The 15,630-nt window shown below is 40.5% G+C and overlaps 1 protein-coding gene across 7 annotated transcripts in view; it reads left to right on the top strand.

The window, feature by feature from the left end:
• The window catches only part of wnk1 (WNK lysine deficient protein kinase 1), a 107,872-nt gene that overhangs the window by 84,664 nt on the left and 7,578 nt on the right, over positions 1–15,630 (top strand). For 2 of the 7 annotated variants that reach the window (XM_015392424.1, XM_015392420.1), the window contains 19 exons: positions 1,072–1,142; positions 1,227–1,377; positions 1,655–1,771; positions 2,064–2,174; positions 2,599–2,650; positions 2,773–2,913; positions 3,014–3,872; positions 3,986–4,308; positions 4,391–4,452; positions 5,074–5,130; positions 8,125–8,190; positions 8,289–8,325; positions 8,426–8,493; positions 8,710–8,991; positions 9,071–9,330; positions 9,437–9,512; positions 9,602–9,731; positions 12,486–12,683; positions 12,926–12,997. In XM_015392424.1, coding sequence (XP_015247910.1) covers positions 1,072–1,142; positions 1,227–1,377; positions 1,655–1,771; positions 2,064–2,174; positions 2,599–2,650; positions 2,773–2,913; positions 3,014–3,872; positions 3,986–4,308; positions 4,391–4,452; positions 5,074–5,130; positions 8,125–8,190; positions 8,289–8,325; positions 8,426–8,493; positions 8,710–8,991; positions 9,071–9,330; positions 9,437–9,512; positions 9,602–9,731; positions 12,486–12,683; positions 12,926–12,997 — 3,133 coding nt within the window. Of the gene's footprint in view, positions 1–1,071; positions 1,143–1,226; positions 1,378–1,654; positions 1,772–2,063; positions 2,175–2,598; positions 2,651–2,772; positions 2,914–3,013; positions 3,873–3,985; positions 4,309–4,390; positions 4,453–5,073; positions 5,131–8,124; positions 8,191–8,288; positions 8,326–8,425; positions 8,494–8,709; positions 8,992–9,070; positions 9,331–9,436; positions 9,513–9,601; positions 9,732–12,485; positions 12,684–12,925; positions 13,019–15,630 lie in introns of all 7 variants that reach the window. The other 5 variants (XM_015392419.1, XM_015392418.1, XM_015392423.1 and 2 more) reach the window with 3 other exon arrangements.

The following is a 15,630-nucleotide window of genomic DNA, read 5'->3' as shown; positions in this document are numbered from 1 at the left end:
AAACTTTGATCAAACAAAATGCCTCACTCTTGTTTTAAAGTGAGAGAGAGCTTCTTAACAAGATTTACAGAGGGCTAGTATGAGCCTACCTGATCTGTAGATGAATTGATTCTCCTGCAAAAACTCTTGGTGTGCCTCAGAGATTTTCAGAAGCATCTGATCTGCCAACCTTGGTAAGGGTTAGATATAAGTAACTATTAAAGGTGATTCAAGGAGACAGATTGGAGTGTTTAAGCTGCTAAAAAGGGGGTGGTAAAGGGAACTTGAACCCAGCAAAGCAAGACTAAAATGTATAATTCAGGGCTAAATTTCAAAGGATTTTTTTGGGGTGTTTTTATTTTTTTTTTTACACAAAATTTATCTTTTTATATCCCATGTTTTATAATCTGTTATTGATTTAGGATTAGTGTTTTTACAATTCTGAACTGCACATATCTGAAGTGAGGAATTCATAATAGTTATGTTGCAAATATTTGTTAATCGTAAAGTTTATCCAAAAGAGTGAAAAATATTTAGCTCTTATATCATAAGAGGCATTTACAGTAGATTAGGGAATCACTCTGCTGATGTTGCTGGTTCACATACGAGGTGTTGATGTCTTTAGCAGAAATAAAACCAAAATCTGCTACAGCCACAGTCAGTCATTGCTATTCTGCAAACTGTTGCTATCTTATATTAATCTCTGCTAGATTTGTCTAGAGAGAGAGGTTTTATACTAGGTCATCAGTTTTGGACTTCTTAAAGGAGGCTGCTGTTTGAATGGTTCTCGGTACGTATCCTGCTGAAGCAGTTCACCCTTTGCTTTTAAGCAAAGTTTTATGGTCTTTGTTTTTTTTTTTTTTTTTTTTTTTTTTTCAGATTTAAAAAATTTTTTCATGCATACTCTTTGATTAGCCATAGATTTTACAGATTTAAATTCTGCTTTAAAAAAAAAATGAAGTGATATAAATATGGCTATTTTGTTGTTGTTTTCTTGCTAGAAAAGGTTTTTCCTTTCGGCCCCCCCTAGTTATCCTGGTGTGAGTGAGATGATACTTCATGCTTTAACATGTTTGGTTGTGTGTGTTGCAGTCGGCTTCGCAGGCGTCAGAGCTGTCACAAGGACAACTACAACCACCTCAAGCTCTATCATCTATAGAGAGGTAACATGTGCATACCAATAGCTCAACAGTCACACTCAAAAAAAGCAACCTTTCTGACAGTTTTCGTCTTCTCCTCTCCCTCAGCGGCCACTCTGAGACTTCGGGCCTGAGTGATGGAAACGAAGGAGGCTGTGGTCGCCATGAGGGACGCTCCACCAAACGACAACAGAAGCGTTCAGTCCGAAGCCGGTCGCGCCATGAAAAGATGTCCAAGGGGAAACTTCATGTTCTTAGTGTAACTAATCTTCTCCAGATCTCTTTTCTTTGTAATTCTTGGAATTACATTTGATTTAAATTTAAGTTAGATGGTGGTCAGAGGTCATTCAGCTTCTGAGTATTTATTTTTTTTTGTTTGCTCTTAAGCTTAAAGTTTGTTTTTTAAGTTTATTTGATATGGACAGACAAACTCAACAAAACATGAGTCGTCCCATGTTTGCATCATGGTGCAACCGCACAGCTAATTCCAAGCACTTGTCCCTTTCCTGCATATGAATGGGTGTGAATGAATACAGATCTCCAACCGAGGGGACAGGGTGGCAGAGTGTCAGCTGGAGACTCACAACAGGAAGATGGTGACGTTTCGGTTTGATCTAGATGGAGACAACCCCGAGGAGATCGCCCAGATCATGGTACAGATAACGTCACACCGCTGACTGCAGCTTCTCTGTTTCATCATCTTTAGATGATTTTTAAAAGAAATCTGGTTTTATTTTTCATTCTTGATTTTGTAAAATGCAGAATTCATTAAGTGCTGACATTCAACAAACCGTTATTGTTTTCTGATTAAAAGTGCCTGCAGCTACTGAACCTCAATCCTTGTAACATTGTTGTTTAGCAGGCAGAGGGAACAGGCCTTTAACTTGAAAAGATCAAAATGTTTATTGCTGTTTTTTTTTATTTTGTTTTTGTTTGTTTTTTCAGATTCAGAGTGAGTTTATCCTGGAGAGTGAGCGAGAATCATTCATTGAGCAGGTCAGAGAGGTAATCAAGAACGCTGATCAGAAGGGTTTGGAAAGAGACACAAGCAGCCAGGTAGGGAAATGAATCATGATCTTTAATCATCTTAATTCACCCCTTTGAGATCATATTTTTGCTCCACGATCTGCTCATGGTCTGTACATGTCCACAGAAGAAGAACTGACCCACCAATACTTTCTCTTTCTGCCTCCTCATACAAGATTATTAAACAATTAGAATGTAGATAAAAGATTTAAAAGAAAAGCAGATTTAATAAAGATGGAGGTGGTGGAAAACAGCTTTTTGTATTTTTATGTTCTTGAACCTGTTTTGATGATCTTCATGAGAACCACAGCCCTCTTTATAACACTCTAGTGAATGAAACAGATGGGGCTTTTGATTCTTCTGTATGTTTTGAATTTTTTAAGGACAGATTTTGTAAACATGCAGTTAAAGACCAGCTTGTTTTCTGAGATGATGTTTACTTGTCCATTTGTAGTTGATGTGCGGCAAAGAAGAGCAGACTCCTGCGATAAGTAGCCCCATGCCAGGTAGGAACAACTTTGTACATAAAACTCATTTTTTACCAGAATATGAATGAGAATAGAATATTTCAGGTTTTGCTTTGTTTTTTCTGTCATATAAAGAGAAACTTTGATTATATTTGTTTTAGACATCGCTCCCAGTGCAGCTGCACAGGTGGTCCATTCAGCAGGACGGAGATTCATTGTTTGTCCTGTACCAGAAGGCAGACTGAAGGAGCAAACACTGCCCCCCTCGCCTTCTCCTGCTCCTCCAACTCCTGCTGACACTGGTAAATAGACCTAATGGAAGTTCATCCAGGATGAGTTTCTCTTTAAACCTTTTTTTTTTTTTTTTTTTGCACTAAAAGTGTCTTTTTTTCTGTCCTTTAGCTCCATCTCATACTCCAGGCCAAATGGTGGGATTCTCCCATTCTGCAGGAGCAGTTACGTTACAGCAAGCCTTCTCTGAGCTGAGGCAGAACAAAAACCAGTTTGATCCAGGTCCAAGCACGGCTCCGGCCTCCATGCACTCCAGCCATCCTCCCCTGCAGCCGGCAGCAGTGTCGGCCTCTGCACACAGCAGCATCGTCACTCCCACTGTGGATCCGGGTCAACATCAAGTTGAGCAGCCCATGGAAGCCTCTCCTCCTCCTAATCCCTCCCTTTCCTCATCCTCCACCCCGTCCTCTGCGCCCCCCACCTCCTTCAGTTCTCCCTTTTCTTCATCTCCTCCCCCCACCATGATAAGTCAGACCCCTCTTCAGCCTCAGCCCGTGATGCAGGCCGTATCTCTACCACAGACCCAAACTCAGGCTTATATTCAGCCCCAAACTCTTCCCCTTGCTTCCCTGCCTTCCTCTCTACCAGCAGCCACCATCTCCAGCATCCCCCACACAGGGCTCACCTCCTCTGCTCCAGGCCAGGCTGTCCCATTTGTATCCTCGCCTCCCTCCTCTCTCCGCACATCCATTGAGATCTCATCTGCCCATCCATCAGTCTCTCCCACATCCTCCCTCACATCATCCACCTCCATATCCTCCATTATCCCCACCACTGCCATTCTGGGTCCACAGCTTTGTCCATCTTCCACCACCCCAGCAGTTCCAACAGCTGGCTTTGCCCCCTCTGTGGGACTCCAGCCGGTGACCACAAACGTCCCCCCAGTCCAGCCCACTTTGGTCCACTCACAGCCACAGACCACAGCCTTGCCAGGGCAGACCCACACACACTGTGGAGAGTGTGACACCAGGTGAGAGATTACGGTTCTGTTAGACCAGATTAGATCCAATCATTGGCTATAGGTGGGAGGAATTAGCATCCATCCATCTGACATCAGTTACTATACAAAATGTTCTCTCTCAGGACTGAAGCCTCTTCGGACTCCGTCGGCAAACCAGACGACATTCAAGCTCTGGACAAAAAGCTGCGCTCCCTCTTCATGGACCTCGGCGCGGGGGTTCCATCCACACAGGGCGATTTAGCTATTGACCCCGCCTCTGGAGCTGCCGTGACAGGTACCTCGTCCCCCGGTGGCACCGGCTCTACCTCCACCACATCTGTAACAGCTGGCTCCAACCAGCCAGTCAGTCCACCTCTGCCCCCCTCCAGCTTGGCACTGGGCTCTTTGGGATCACCTGCACCCCTGCAAGGCTCAGGGACACCCACAGCCACGCCTGCACCATCCAGTATGTAACTGAACATGTTTCTGAAGTTATATTTTAAGTGGTTCAGTGTATTTTATGAAGTCTCTGATTTAAATCTTCATAGTCATCCCTGCCTCTTCTATGGGCCAGACTACTCCATCCAAAACCCCTCTCTCCAGGATGCCGGTAAGTTCCACTGAAACTCTCATCTATTTGGTTGATTGTTGGTGGCCTAATAATGTCAACTCATGGGAATGGAGCATGAGCATGGTTATTTACTGGTAAAAGTGAAACACTTTCTGGACTCATTGTCTCTGACTGTTCTTACAATTCATCTGGCATGTAAGCTCATTTTAACAGGGTTCCTACACACTGAAACATTACAGACATTTATTTAATTATTAGAGTCTCCAATTTTGCAGAATATAAGAATGTAGGTCTCTGAAAAGAACCTAACAGGCTCTGGGAGCATATAGGACTCTTGATTGCATGAAAGATGCAAACAGAAAGAGAGAATATTCATGCAGCAGGCATCAAATTTTTACATAGAAATACATATTTTGTTTGTATTGAAATTCATACATTTTATAAGCCAGAAAAGGGAGAAAAACTGCCATTATATATTTAAACCAAAGTGGTTGAAAAATAATTGTAACGTTTTGGAAATTGAAAGGTCTTAAATTTGGAATTCAGCGTGTAGGAACCATCCTCAGACATGAGCACCACGTCTGTAATCTTTTCTCCAAATATCTGTTTGTTTAACTTTCTACAACTTTCTCCTCATTGCATCTCTTTCTCTGGGATTAGGCCACTTCTCCTTCATCAGAACTCCTGACATCCTTCCCTGGACCTTGTCTAATACAGGTGTTTTTTTGTTTTGTTTTTTTTTTCTCACTTTAAAACTTTTATATATACTGGATGCAACTCTGTTTTTATTATTTTTTTAATGGTATTTACTGACTCATTTGAATGCCCAGTGTGTGAGTTGTGCATCTTTTCTATTAACATTTAACGACAGCCTACTGTTCCCTTTTTTCAAAGGTTAAACGAATAAAGAATTAGCTCTAATAAATCTATCATGCCATTTAACCAGGATATAATAGCAATCCGACTGTCACTATATATGGAATGTCTTCTTAAATGATAAGCCATCTTAGCTTATTATAAAAAACGTTCCTAAAGTAGAAGATAATTGCGGAGCCACCGGTGGAAGATGGTGAGGACGAGTCACTTAAGGCTAGTCTGTCATTCTTTCCAGTCTTTGTTATTGTGACTGCAGACTTCTAAAAATAGACATTCTTTCAACCAGAACAGTGTATTAAATAGCCAGACATGATTTGCAGCTCCTTTAGGAAAAATCTGACCTGCCTGGTTATAAAACTCACTCGGTGTCTCTTATGCAACTCCCTCCGGGCAAGACCTGTCCCGTTTAATTAAAATAACTTTGCTGTAGTCTGAATTCACCCAGGATCTGATTTTAATTAAACCCCTTTTTAATTCTGACTAAATTGTTTATGTAAATTGGAGGATTTTTTATTTTCTTTGCATACTTTCAGGTGTTGTTGATATTTTGCTAGAAATGAAACTTGTTTCTTTATGTACATTTTTTTTCATCTTTACCTTCTAGTTTAGGCTAATGAAAATATAATTTTTAGTTATAATGTTGCTTGAAATCATGTTTATGATGATTTTAATAATTTTAACAACAATCAACATATTTGACTTATAAATACAAAAAATTCAGTAAAATATAAATAGGAAAGGAAAATGAAAATATTTTTAATCAGACTGAAAATAACTCATTAAATTACTTGTTTTCTTTTGCTTTTGTCTTATTTTTTATGTAATTAAGCTTTAAATGAAGAAATTAAAGAAAAACAAAGGCGGTTTAATAATTTCTACCATGACCGTACTTAATTATATCTCTTTTTAAACATGCTTTTAAAATTAGTTGTAACCAATTGAGAGGAGTTTCCTTTGACTAAGAAACTTGTCTTTTAAAGAAGAGCATTGGTTTTATACTCATGTTACCCAACGACAGCAGGGGTTATAAATATACACTGCTCAAAAAATGAAGGGAACATTTAAAAAAAAACACATAACGTCAAATCCAACTTCTGTGAAAACAACCTTTATACTTTGGAAGTAACACTGATTGATCAACTTCACATGCTGTTGTGCAAATAGAATAGACAACAGGAGGAAGTTATTGGCAATTAGCAAGACACACTCATTAAAGCAGTCGTTCTTCAATTGGAGACCATAGACCACATTTCAATATCTATGCTTCCTTATGGTTTATGTTTTGGTCACTTTTGAATATTGGTGATGCTTTCAAACTCATCATAGCATGAGGCAGACCCTACAACCCACACAAGTAGCTCAGGTAGTGCAGCTCATCCAGGATGGCACATCAGGGCGAGCTGTGGCAAGAAGATTTGCTGTCTGCCAGCGTAGTGTACAGCGGCTAAAAGGTGTTACCAGGAGACAGGTCAGTGCACCACGTGACATGAGGAGGCCATAGGAAAGCAACAACTCAGCAGCAGGACCGCTACCTCCGCCTTTGTGCAAGGAGGAACAGGAGGAGCACTGACAGAGCCCTGCAAAATGACCTCCATCAGGCCACAAATAGGCATGTTTCTGCACAAACAGTTAAAAACAAACTCCATGAGGATGGTATGAGGGCCAGACGTCCACAGATGAGGTTGTACTCACAGTTCAACATGGCATTTGCCAGAGAACAACAGGATTGGCAGATTCGCCACTGGGATCCTCTTCACAGCTGAAAGCAGGTTCACAGTGAGCACATGTGTCTGGAGACACCATGTAGAGAGATCTGCTACCTCCAACATCCTTCAACATGACCGTTCTGGCAGTGGATCAGTAATGGTGTGCGTTGGCATAGCTTTGGAGGGCCCACAGCCCTTCATTCGCTGCTAGAGGTAGCATGATTGCCATTAGGTACCGAGATGAGATCCTCAGACTAAATGCTGGTGCCTCATGTGGTTGAAATGTGTGTCAGCAGTTCCTGCAGGATGGAAACAATGAAGCTATGGACTGGCCCGTCTGTTCCCCAGACCTGAGTCTGATTTAGCTCATCTTGGACATTATTTCTCGCTCCATCCACCAATGTCACGTTTCACCACAGACTGTCCAGGAGTTGGCTGATGCTTTAGTCCAGGTCTGGGAGGGGATCCCTCTGGAGACCGTCCGCTAACTCATCTGGAGTATGCCCAGGTGTTTCAAGGAGGTCATACACGCACAAGGAGGCCAGTAACAATACTGAGCCTCATTTTGAGCAGTTTTAAAGACATCACATCAAAGTTAGGTCAGCCTGGAGTGAGTTTTTCCACTTCAATTTTGTGTGTGACTCCACATCCAGGCCTCCATTGGTTAATACATTTTATTTCAATTGATTATTTTAGTATAATTCTGTTGTCAACCCATTCAACTATGTACAAAACAAAGTATTCATGACATATTTGCTTCATTCAGATCTAGGCTGTGTTATTTGAGTGTTCCCTTTTATTTTTTGAGCAGCGAACTAATCTTGGTATTTTTCTAAAAATATTTTTATAGTACACTTTTATACAAAGGATTTAATTTGTTTTAGCAATGCATTTAAACAGTCATGCTGATGGTTAAACAATAGCTTTTTAAAAGAATCCTTATCATTTTCTCTTATCTTTTTGTTCTTAAACTGCAGGCAGCATGTTGGGACCTAAAATTGCCATTTTAACTATATCCATGTTTATGTTGACTCGGCCTTCATATAAAAACTTAAACTGAAGCCATCCTGCATTGTTGCTGCTCTTTTAGTGCATAAATGTCTAATAAAATGTTTACCGACTCCTTCAGTCCCAGCAGCCTCTAGAGGACCTGGACGCCCAGCTAAGGAGAGCATTAAGTCCAGAAACTGTCCCTGTGAGTTCACACACACACGTAAACAGATCTTCATTCTAGTAGCTTAGACTGATGCTGGTCCAGCTACTCAACCTGATCTCTCTCATCCAATACTGTAGGTCTCTCACAGCAGTACTCCTCCAATTGGACAACCAAGTATGTAAAACATATTAACAGAACATATATATATATATATATATACAATAATTTCTTGCTATAATGTGTTGTTAATCTTAAATATTCACATTTTTTGCAGTTCCCTTCTCCCTGGAAGAAGAAAAAGCCCCTCCTCCTGCAGGGGGGATTAAATTAGGAAGGTTTCAGGTAATGTTTTTACCTTAAATGATGAGTTCACATTTAGTGATTGCCTCAGGTTAATATGTGGAAATGTGGCTGTGTGTTACGGTTTTGTTAAAGATAGAAATATATTCTGTTTGGCATTCTGAAATCATTGGGAATAAAATGCCTTCATAAATTAGACAAAGTTCAATAAAGTAAAGGAAACTATTTGAGCTTTCATCGTCTGTCTTGTCTGTTCAGGTGTCACGGGCTGCAGAAGAGCCCGCTGTTCAGCGCCCGTCCTGCACTGAGTCTTCCTCCACCTCCTCCTCCACCTCATCCTCCTCGTCATCCTCCAGCCTCTCCAGCCCGGAGAACACTTTGCACAAAGACTTCTCGCCCCGTCTAAGAGGAAAAGGAGTTAAAGGTGGGGATGTTGTGGACGGACTCCCTCAGAAGACTCCGACGGGATCCCACCCCGTCTCCCCTTCCCCCACCCAAGGCCACTCACCCAAACCCACCACCACCATTGGGCGTTTCCAGGTCTGTTCTCTCTCCTCTTATTGCACTATAATACCCCGTTCATTCATGTATTTTCATCACATACCTTCTTTGAATTCAGGTTACCACCAACCCTGAAAGCCGTGTTGGACGGTTCTCTGTCAGTCGCGCTCAGGAGCCCAAGCAGAGCCCTCCACCTGCTGCTCCGGCTGCTAATGGACCCAGTGATCCTGGACAGGTTCCCTCTCCAGACTCGCCTCATAAAGCCTCCCTGCCGAGCCTAAACAACAACTCCTTTAACAATTCCTACATGAGCAGTGACAACGACTCAGAATTTGAGGATGAAGATTTCAAGCGGGAAGTCAGTCGCCTCAGAGAAAAGTAAATTAAACCTCCGGTTGTCCTGGTCCAGCTGGCATTTTTCTGAACCTGTGTTTCATGTTCCTTTTTACATTACGGTATAAATATTTCGTTTTTTTCCCGACAGGCACATACATGAAATTCAGGCCCTCCACTCTCGCCAGAAAGAGGAAATTGAGCGTTTGTTTACAAGGCTGGGAAAGGTGATCTATTCTAGTCCTTTTAACGCAAACCGCTTTAAATCAGCCAGAATAGTGGTAGATAACCTCTCATCCTCTGGATCTGGTTATAGGTCCCTCCAGCTGCTGTGATCCCACCCCTCATTGCTTTGACTGGCAGGAGGCGGCGTCCCACCAAAAGTAAATCCTCCAAATCGTCCAGAAGCAGCTCCACCCATGGCAGCAAGAGCCCTTTACAGCCAGGTAGGGCTGGGCATCACAGTTTGACATTCTGCTAATCATTCAGATATTTATGTTTATTAGCATCTTTCACCTTTTTCAGAAAGCGAGGTTAAACTGTTCTGAGTAGGCAGCAGTTATCCTGAGTCAACTTATTCAAATCTGTGATATTCAAGAATTTCAGGTGATATCAGTCAGCTAACTTGAGTCTGAGTTAAGTTGGCCCATACGTCAGCATAAGCACCAGCATAAATAGAAGCCCTTAATGAGAAGCAGAACAATGACAACAGGAGGAAATAAGAAGCCTCGCCATTTCCATTTATTGCCTCTAAAGATGCCATACAGACATAACAAACGCATTTAAGAGAAAAAGGCAATGCTGTTTCTGCTGCAAAATACAGAGATTTAACATGGCAGGGACGCGTTAATCCATAATTTGGATTTGTTAGAGAACTAAAGGTTTTATCCTCAATTTGTGTCCGTGTGAAAGATGGATTTAGGTGCAAACCAGCAGACATGAAAAGGACGTAGCAGTAAATCGACATGATATAGAAAGGCAGTTAAATCATGTACGGTCTAGTCATTATGTTTAGTTAACTAAATACTAAATTAAACGTCCTTTGTCAGTTTTATTCCATGATTATGATTAATATGTATAACGTTAAACTGTAGTGTAAGAGAAGATACGCAATTGATTTGATATTTTTTCTGTCCCTCCCTGTGAAATAGGGGTGTGAGGTGTATTTACAAGAAAAGCAGGGGCGGAGCTAGATGGAGGGCCAGGAGTGGCCATGGCCACCCTCAGCCAATCAGTGGCCAACCCTGTGGCCACCCCTACCATTTTTTTCGCCCACGGTGGCAGCAGTAATATTCTCAAGGCGAATGCTCAAACTTAATAAACATTTGAATTTTTCATAAATTACCCAACAACTAAAATGCTGTGTTTATGCACATCAAAATAGTAACATTAAAGTTGATATATACAGAATTCATGCTCTTTTCAGAACTACCGTATATTTTTGTGTTATATGAGGTAAAGAGAAAATTATGTCTTCAGTGAAATCATAGATAAATAACCACTTTAATCATAACTAAAAACCTATTTAATGTAGATATTAGTACATGGAAATATATTTTTTTATGCAGAAATTTTTTTGGTAAAAGTAGGTAAGTGATGACATTGTAGAAGATTTTCACCCCAGAAATTTTGTCCTTTACACCTTTAATAAGTCAGCACAGATGTTTTAATATATGTGTCTATTTGTTAGGAAAGGCTGGAGGAAAGTATAGTTAGTCTTTATTTACAAAATATGGATGTGCTCGTTCTTTTTGGAACAGTGCAGATTGACCCTGAGGTTCTGGCACATATTCGCTTTCGCTTTTCGCTTAAACTTAAACCCCTTCAATTTCAAAAGTGCAGCACTAAGAACTTTTCTTTGTTTTAAAGTAGCGATCTGACACTATATTGGGATAGATTGACTCCGACAGAAACAATGATATTCTGAAATCTTTAAATCTGTGTTAAAAATGCACCTGATATGATGGAGCATAATGAGCATTTGTTCTCTAACATCTACAGAGCTGATTTTTGGAGTAACTTGGATATAAAATTGACTCAGGATAGCGGCTATCCGACCCTGCAACCTTAAATTCTGGGTGTGCAGGGATTTACCCAGAATTCTCTTTTATCCTTCTTTCTGAAATGAGCCCCATGTCTTCCTAAACGGTTTATGCACTTTGAGCTTTTTAACATTTCATCATAAAATAAACTGATTTCAGTGTATTTATATTGGGATTATATTTAACCAAAGTTGAGCTTAGTTGTTAAACTAAACTTATGCAAATAAAAATCTCAATATTTATTCCCTTAAGGTCAAAATGTTGTAGACTGAAATCTTCTTTGTACAAACAGATAGAATAAAAAACATCAATAAACAGCAATTTGGCAAACAGTTGAACTCCTATAGGATTGCACTTTGATCTAAACCTGGAGTCACCAACCTTTTTAAGGCCAAGGGCCACTTCATGGGAAACGAGTCCGAGGAAGGGCTACCAATACTGACCTATGAACTGGAGGGATCAGCATTCACCTTTACTTCATACCTAAAAAACATATTTTTATTGGGAGGGATAGGATGGATGGAGGGAGGAAGGAAGACACCTGATCCAAACCCCTCCATTGTAGCTTTCCCTCTATATGTAGCTCTGCTCTGCTAAAAGGTAAAACTCCAGACTTAAGTAAATATTTCAATAATGCTGCTTACTTTTCAGTTCTGTTAATAAATCCCAACAGAATTCACTGAAATCTGAGTTTGTAATATGACTAAATGCTGAAAAACTTTACGGTTTGGGTCACCTGACTAAATTATTGTATTAAAACAGAAGTAAATTTGGGTTTAATGCTTTTAAAAGTTGTGTGTTTCTGCACCAATCATCCCACACAAGTTCCATACGATTAAACCTGAACCATAACTTCACTATAAACACATTCATAAACCTTAACCCTGTTGTCACACCTTTTCTATGTTCATGCATCCATGTGCACATATTTGTTGTGTGTTCATTTGTTTTGTCACTTGTGCATGCGGGCGTTCACCGAATCAAGGCTCCAAGCTGGAACATCTCTGACTGCTCCTCTCGCCTGTTTCTCTCTGTGTTCTTGTCTCCGTCTGTGGGCGTGTCTCTCCTCGGCTGATTTGTCTCTCTGTCTGTTCTTTGTTGTTTATTCACGTCTGCTTTCTTCGTGTGCGTCGCGCCGATGCTTTCTGCGATCTCCAGGCAGCACTTTATCAGCCCAGAGCGTCCCAGCCGGGTACCCAGGCCAGCTGCCCCTGTTAGCCCCCGGAGGTTTGGCCGATTCGGGCAGCAGCACTGCCCTCCAGCCACTCAAACAGTGTCCCTCCAGTGACAACCTGTGTTCAGCCTACACCAGCGAGGCAGGGCTGTCTATCCCCAGCTTGTGTGCTCCGACCCCGGGTAAGCTTGTCACTGAGACCTGCAGGCAGCTACAGACCTCTATAGGGTCATTTATACCAGCGGCTCTCTGATCAGACAAAAAGTTCTGACTGGGTTAGCCTCTCTCTGTGTAAACACTGTGATGGTGACTCGCTCTAACACACTTTCTATAGATTCGTCAACTCCCTCATCTATCTTCTCTTGTTTTTCCTTCATCTCTGTCTCTTTCCTCTTTCTGCATCTACCACCCTCCCTCTCTCCAGGCTGTGTAAAGTTCAGCTGGGGTTCGGAGCGTGTGGCCTTTAAGCCGGGCGGCAGGAGGACGCGCTTTCTGAGTACGCCCTGCTTGGCTCTTTGTGTGTAACGCTTTATTTCTTTGCTCTTCTCTTTTACCTTTACTTACCTTTCATTTTATTTATATATATATATATATGTTTTTTTCTGTATCAGTCAAGTCACAGTCATTTTTTCTTCCTGTTGGTTTTCGAATATCTGCAGCTAAGATTGCAAACAGCAGACATACATCTAGCCAAAACGTTCCAGATTAGTGAAAACCTTTCTTTATAGGTGGGATATAAAGCTTTTTCTCCAGTGTTGTCTTTAGGTTTGCTGTTTGTTGAAAGGAAAAACAACAAACAGTTTGTTTGTATAGAGAGAAGAGAGAATTTTAAATTTGACCATCGTCAGAACATGGAATATTAGGGGTAGATGTTTAAAGCTGCAGGATGTTGGATCGGAATCTGATCATGACTCTTGTTGAATATCGTCATAAATCATGTTTCTTCCCACACTCCCCATAAACTTTGGCTTCATGGACATCTGCTGCAATGAGATTTGGGATAGAAAGTGGGAATCGATGACTTTAAGATTTTATCGCCAGCAAATATTCCTGTGCTGTCTGCTAAAGTAAACCAGGGGATTTAAGTTTTTTTTTAGACCTGAATAAGTGACACAGATTTTATACCCCTGTATCATTTTATGTCCGTCCATTAATTGGTCTTTCTAGCAATTCATCCATCCATTCATCAATCATAGAATACAATAGAAAATCCCTTTTATTGTCCCACAATGGGGACATTTTGATGTCTTCTGCCATTAGTTGGACTTTAGAATCAACCAAGATCAGTGCAATCATTGTAAATTTCCACAGTTAAGCAGTTTTCGAACATTTTAAAATCTCCAGACTCTGTTGATCTTCATTTGATTTCTCTGAGTCAATAAAAAAGTTTAGCAACTAAAGGTTCTGCAAAAAAACAAAAAAACATCTTCTATTTTTGTCTCTTCCTAATTTTTGCAGAAGTTTGGTCCTCCTTCTAATATCCAAACAGTAGGAGCTGATCAGGCAGCCTTGTTAGTAAATGCTAACCACAGCTTTTCAGCACCTAAACGTTCTATTCACCAGAATAAAGCTGTGAGACGAAGCCTGAGCACAACATGGAACCTTGTTAGAAGTCGATTCAAGAACAAAATCGCAGTTCTTCCGATCACAGTTCAGGTCCTGTTGTAGAGTTTGTCAAACTTGTTTTGTTTTAGGAGGAAAGTTATGTTTGGACTCAACTGTGGAGCCAGAGACCAGCTGTATTACAGCCCTGATACATTTCTACCCACAGAGCCCTCATCAAGCTTTTAAAGTCTGATTTAGCCCTTTGATTGTGCACTTTGGCTGCTTTTGTAAATGCCGTAATTATTAAGAAAATAAAACCATCATGGTTGTTAAGGAACACTGCTGACTGTGCTGGTTTTCTAGTTTCACTGTGTGGTAGTGAAGGTAATAGAGATGTAATAATAAAAGAGAGCCCCTGGGAATTAAGTAGAAAAACATAGAAAAGTGTTATTCTGGTTGATTTGGTTACCAAACTGTTTACAGGTGGCATGAGGTCGGTTTTAGTTCTGAAGCCAGCAGTAAAGCAGCTGCTTTGTTGGAAAATAAACAGAAGAGCAGCTGTTGCATCTGTTGACTGTGGGACTAAACAAAGTCATGCTCCGGTTATAAAGTCATCAGGCTGTGGAGCAGCTATGATCTGATTTCTGAAGCTTTAGTTTTCCATACCATAGCAGGACAAAGTGGAGCACTGAGACCTTCGTCCAACTCCTCACCGCTGCTTTATAAATATAGTTGGAGAGGCTGGATGATCATTTTCATTAGGACATCTCGGTAGTAGTTTGAATCCGTGTTTTTAATCCACCCTGAATGTGATGCATATTTTATATTCAGTCTCCAGGATAAAGATGCTCTCAGCAGTCTATTTGAACCGAATGGGCCTCCATTATATATTCCTTTATATCTCTAAAAAAACAAACAGGAAGTTGTGACTTGGTGACTTGATTTTTGTCATATTATTTTGTTATTCTTAGGTAATCTACCTGGTTTTTGAATAATTTGAAATTTTAGGCAGAGTTTTCTATCAGAAGTTTACATTTATTCTTAATTTTTTTTACTTTATGAAAGGATTTTTCTGGATGCTTCTGAACCTTCTGCAGCTCAACACCCTTCCCCTTCCTCACTCATCACTCCCAACCTCTAACCCCACCCCCTACCCCATCAATGCATCACCGAGGAGTGGGGGGGAGACAGACCTGGGTCTTAAAACCTGGATTTGACTTTAAAAAATGAATTCCTGACTAAATTCATCCCTTTTTTTTTTTGTCTAACTACTGAAATTCTGTGGAACTGAAAGCTTTTCAGAGCTTTTTTCTAAAAAGAAAAATTTAAAAATATGCAAAAACATACATTTCCCTGGTTTGAACTTTTTTTATCCTAATATTAAACCAAGGACTTTGATGTATTTCAGCAAGATTTTACACAAAAGGTAACACGTTATAGTGCACAGAGGTGAATTAGTAGGAAATGCATGGTCTTCCTTTTAAATACCGTGGCTTGTATTTTAGCTTCTTTTATTTTGTTAGCTTTATACGGAAGAGGATTAGGGCCACTGAAAAAAAAAAAAAGTTAATTGATTTTTTTTTT

The sequence above is a fragment of the Cyprinodon variegatus genome, unplaced genomic scaffold (assembly GCF_000732505.1).
Source record: "Cyprinodon variegatus isolate N-32 unplaced genomic scaffold, C_variegatus-1.0 Scaffold590, whole genome shotgun sequence".
Lineage (NCBI taxonomy): Eukaryota > Metazoa > Chordata > Actinopteri > Cyprinodontiformes > Cyprinodontidae > Cyprinodon > Cyprinodon variegatus.
This window is presented reverse-complemented; position numbering and strand designations above follow the sequence as displayed.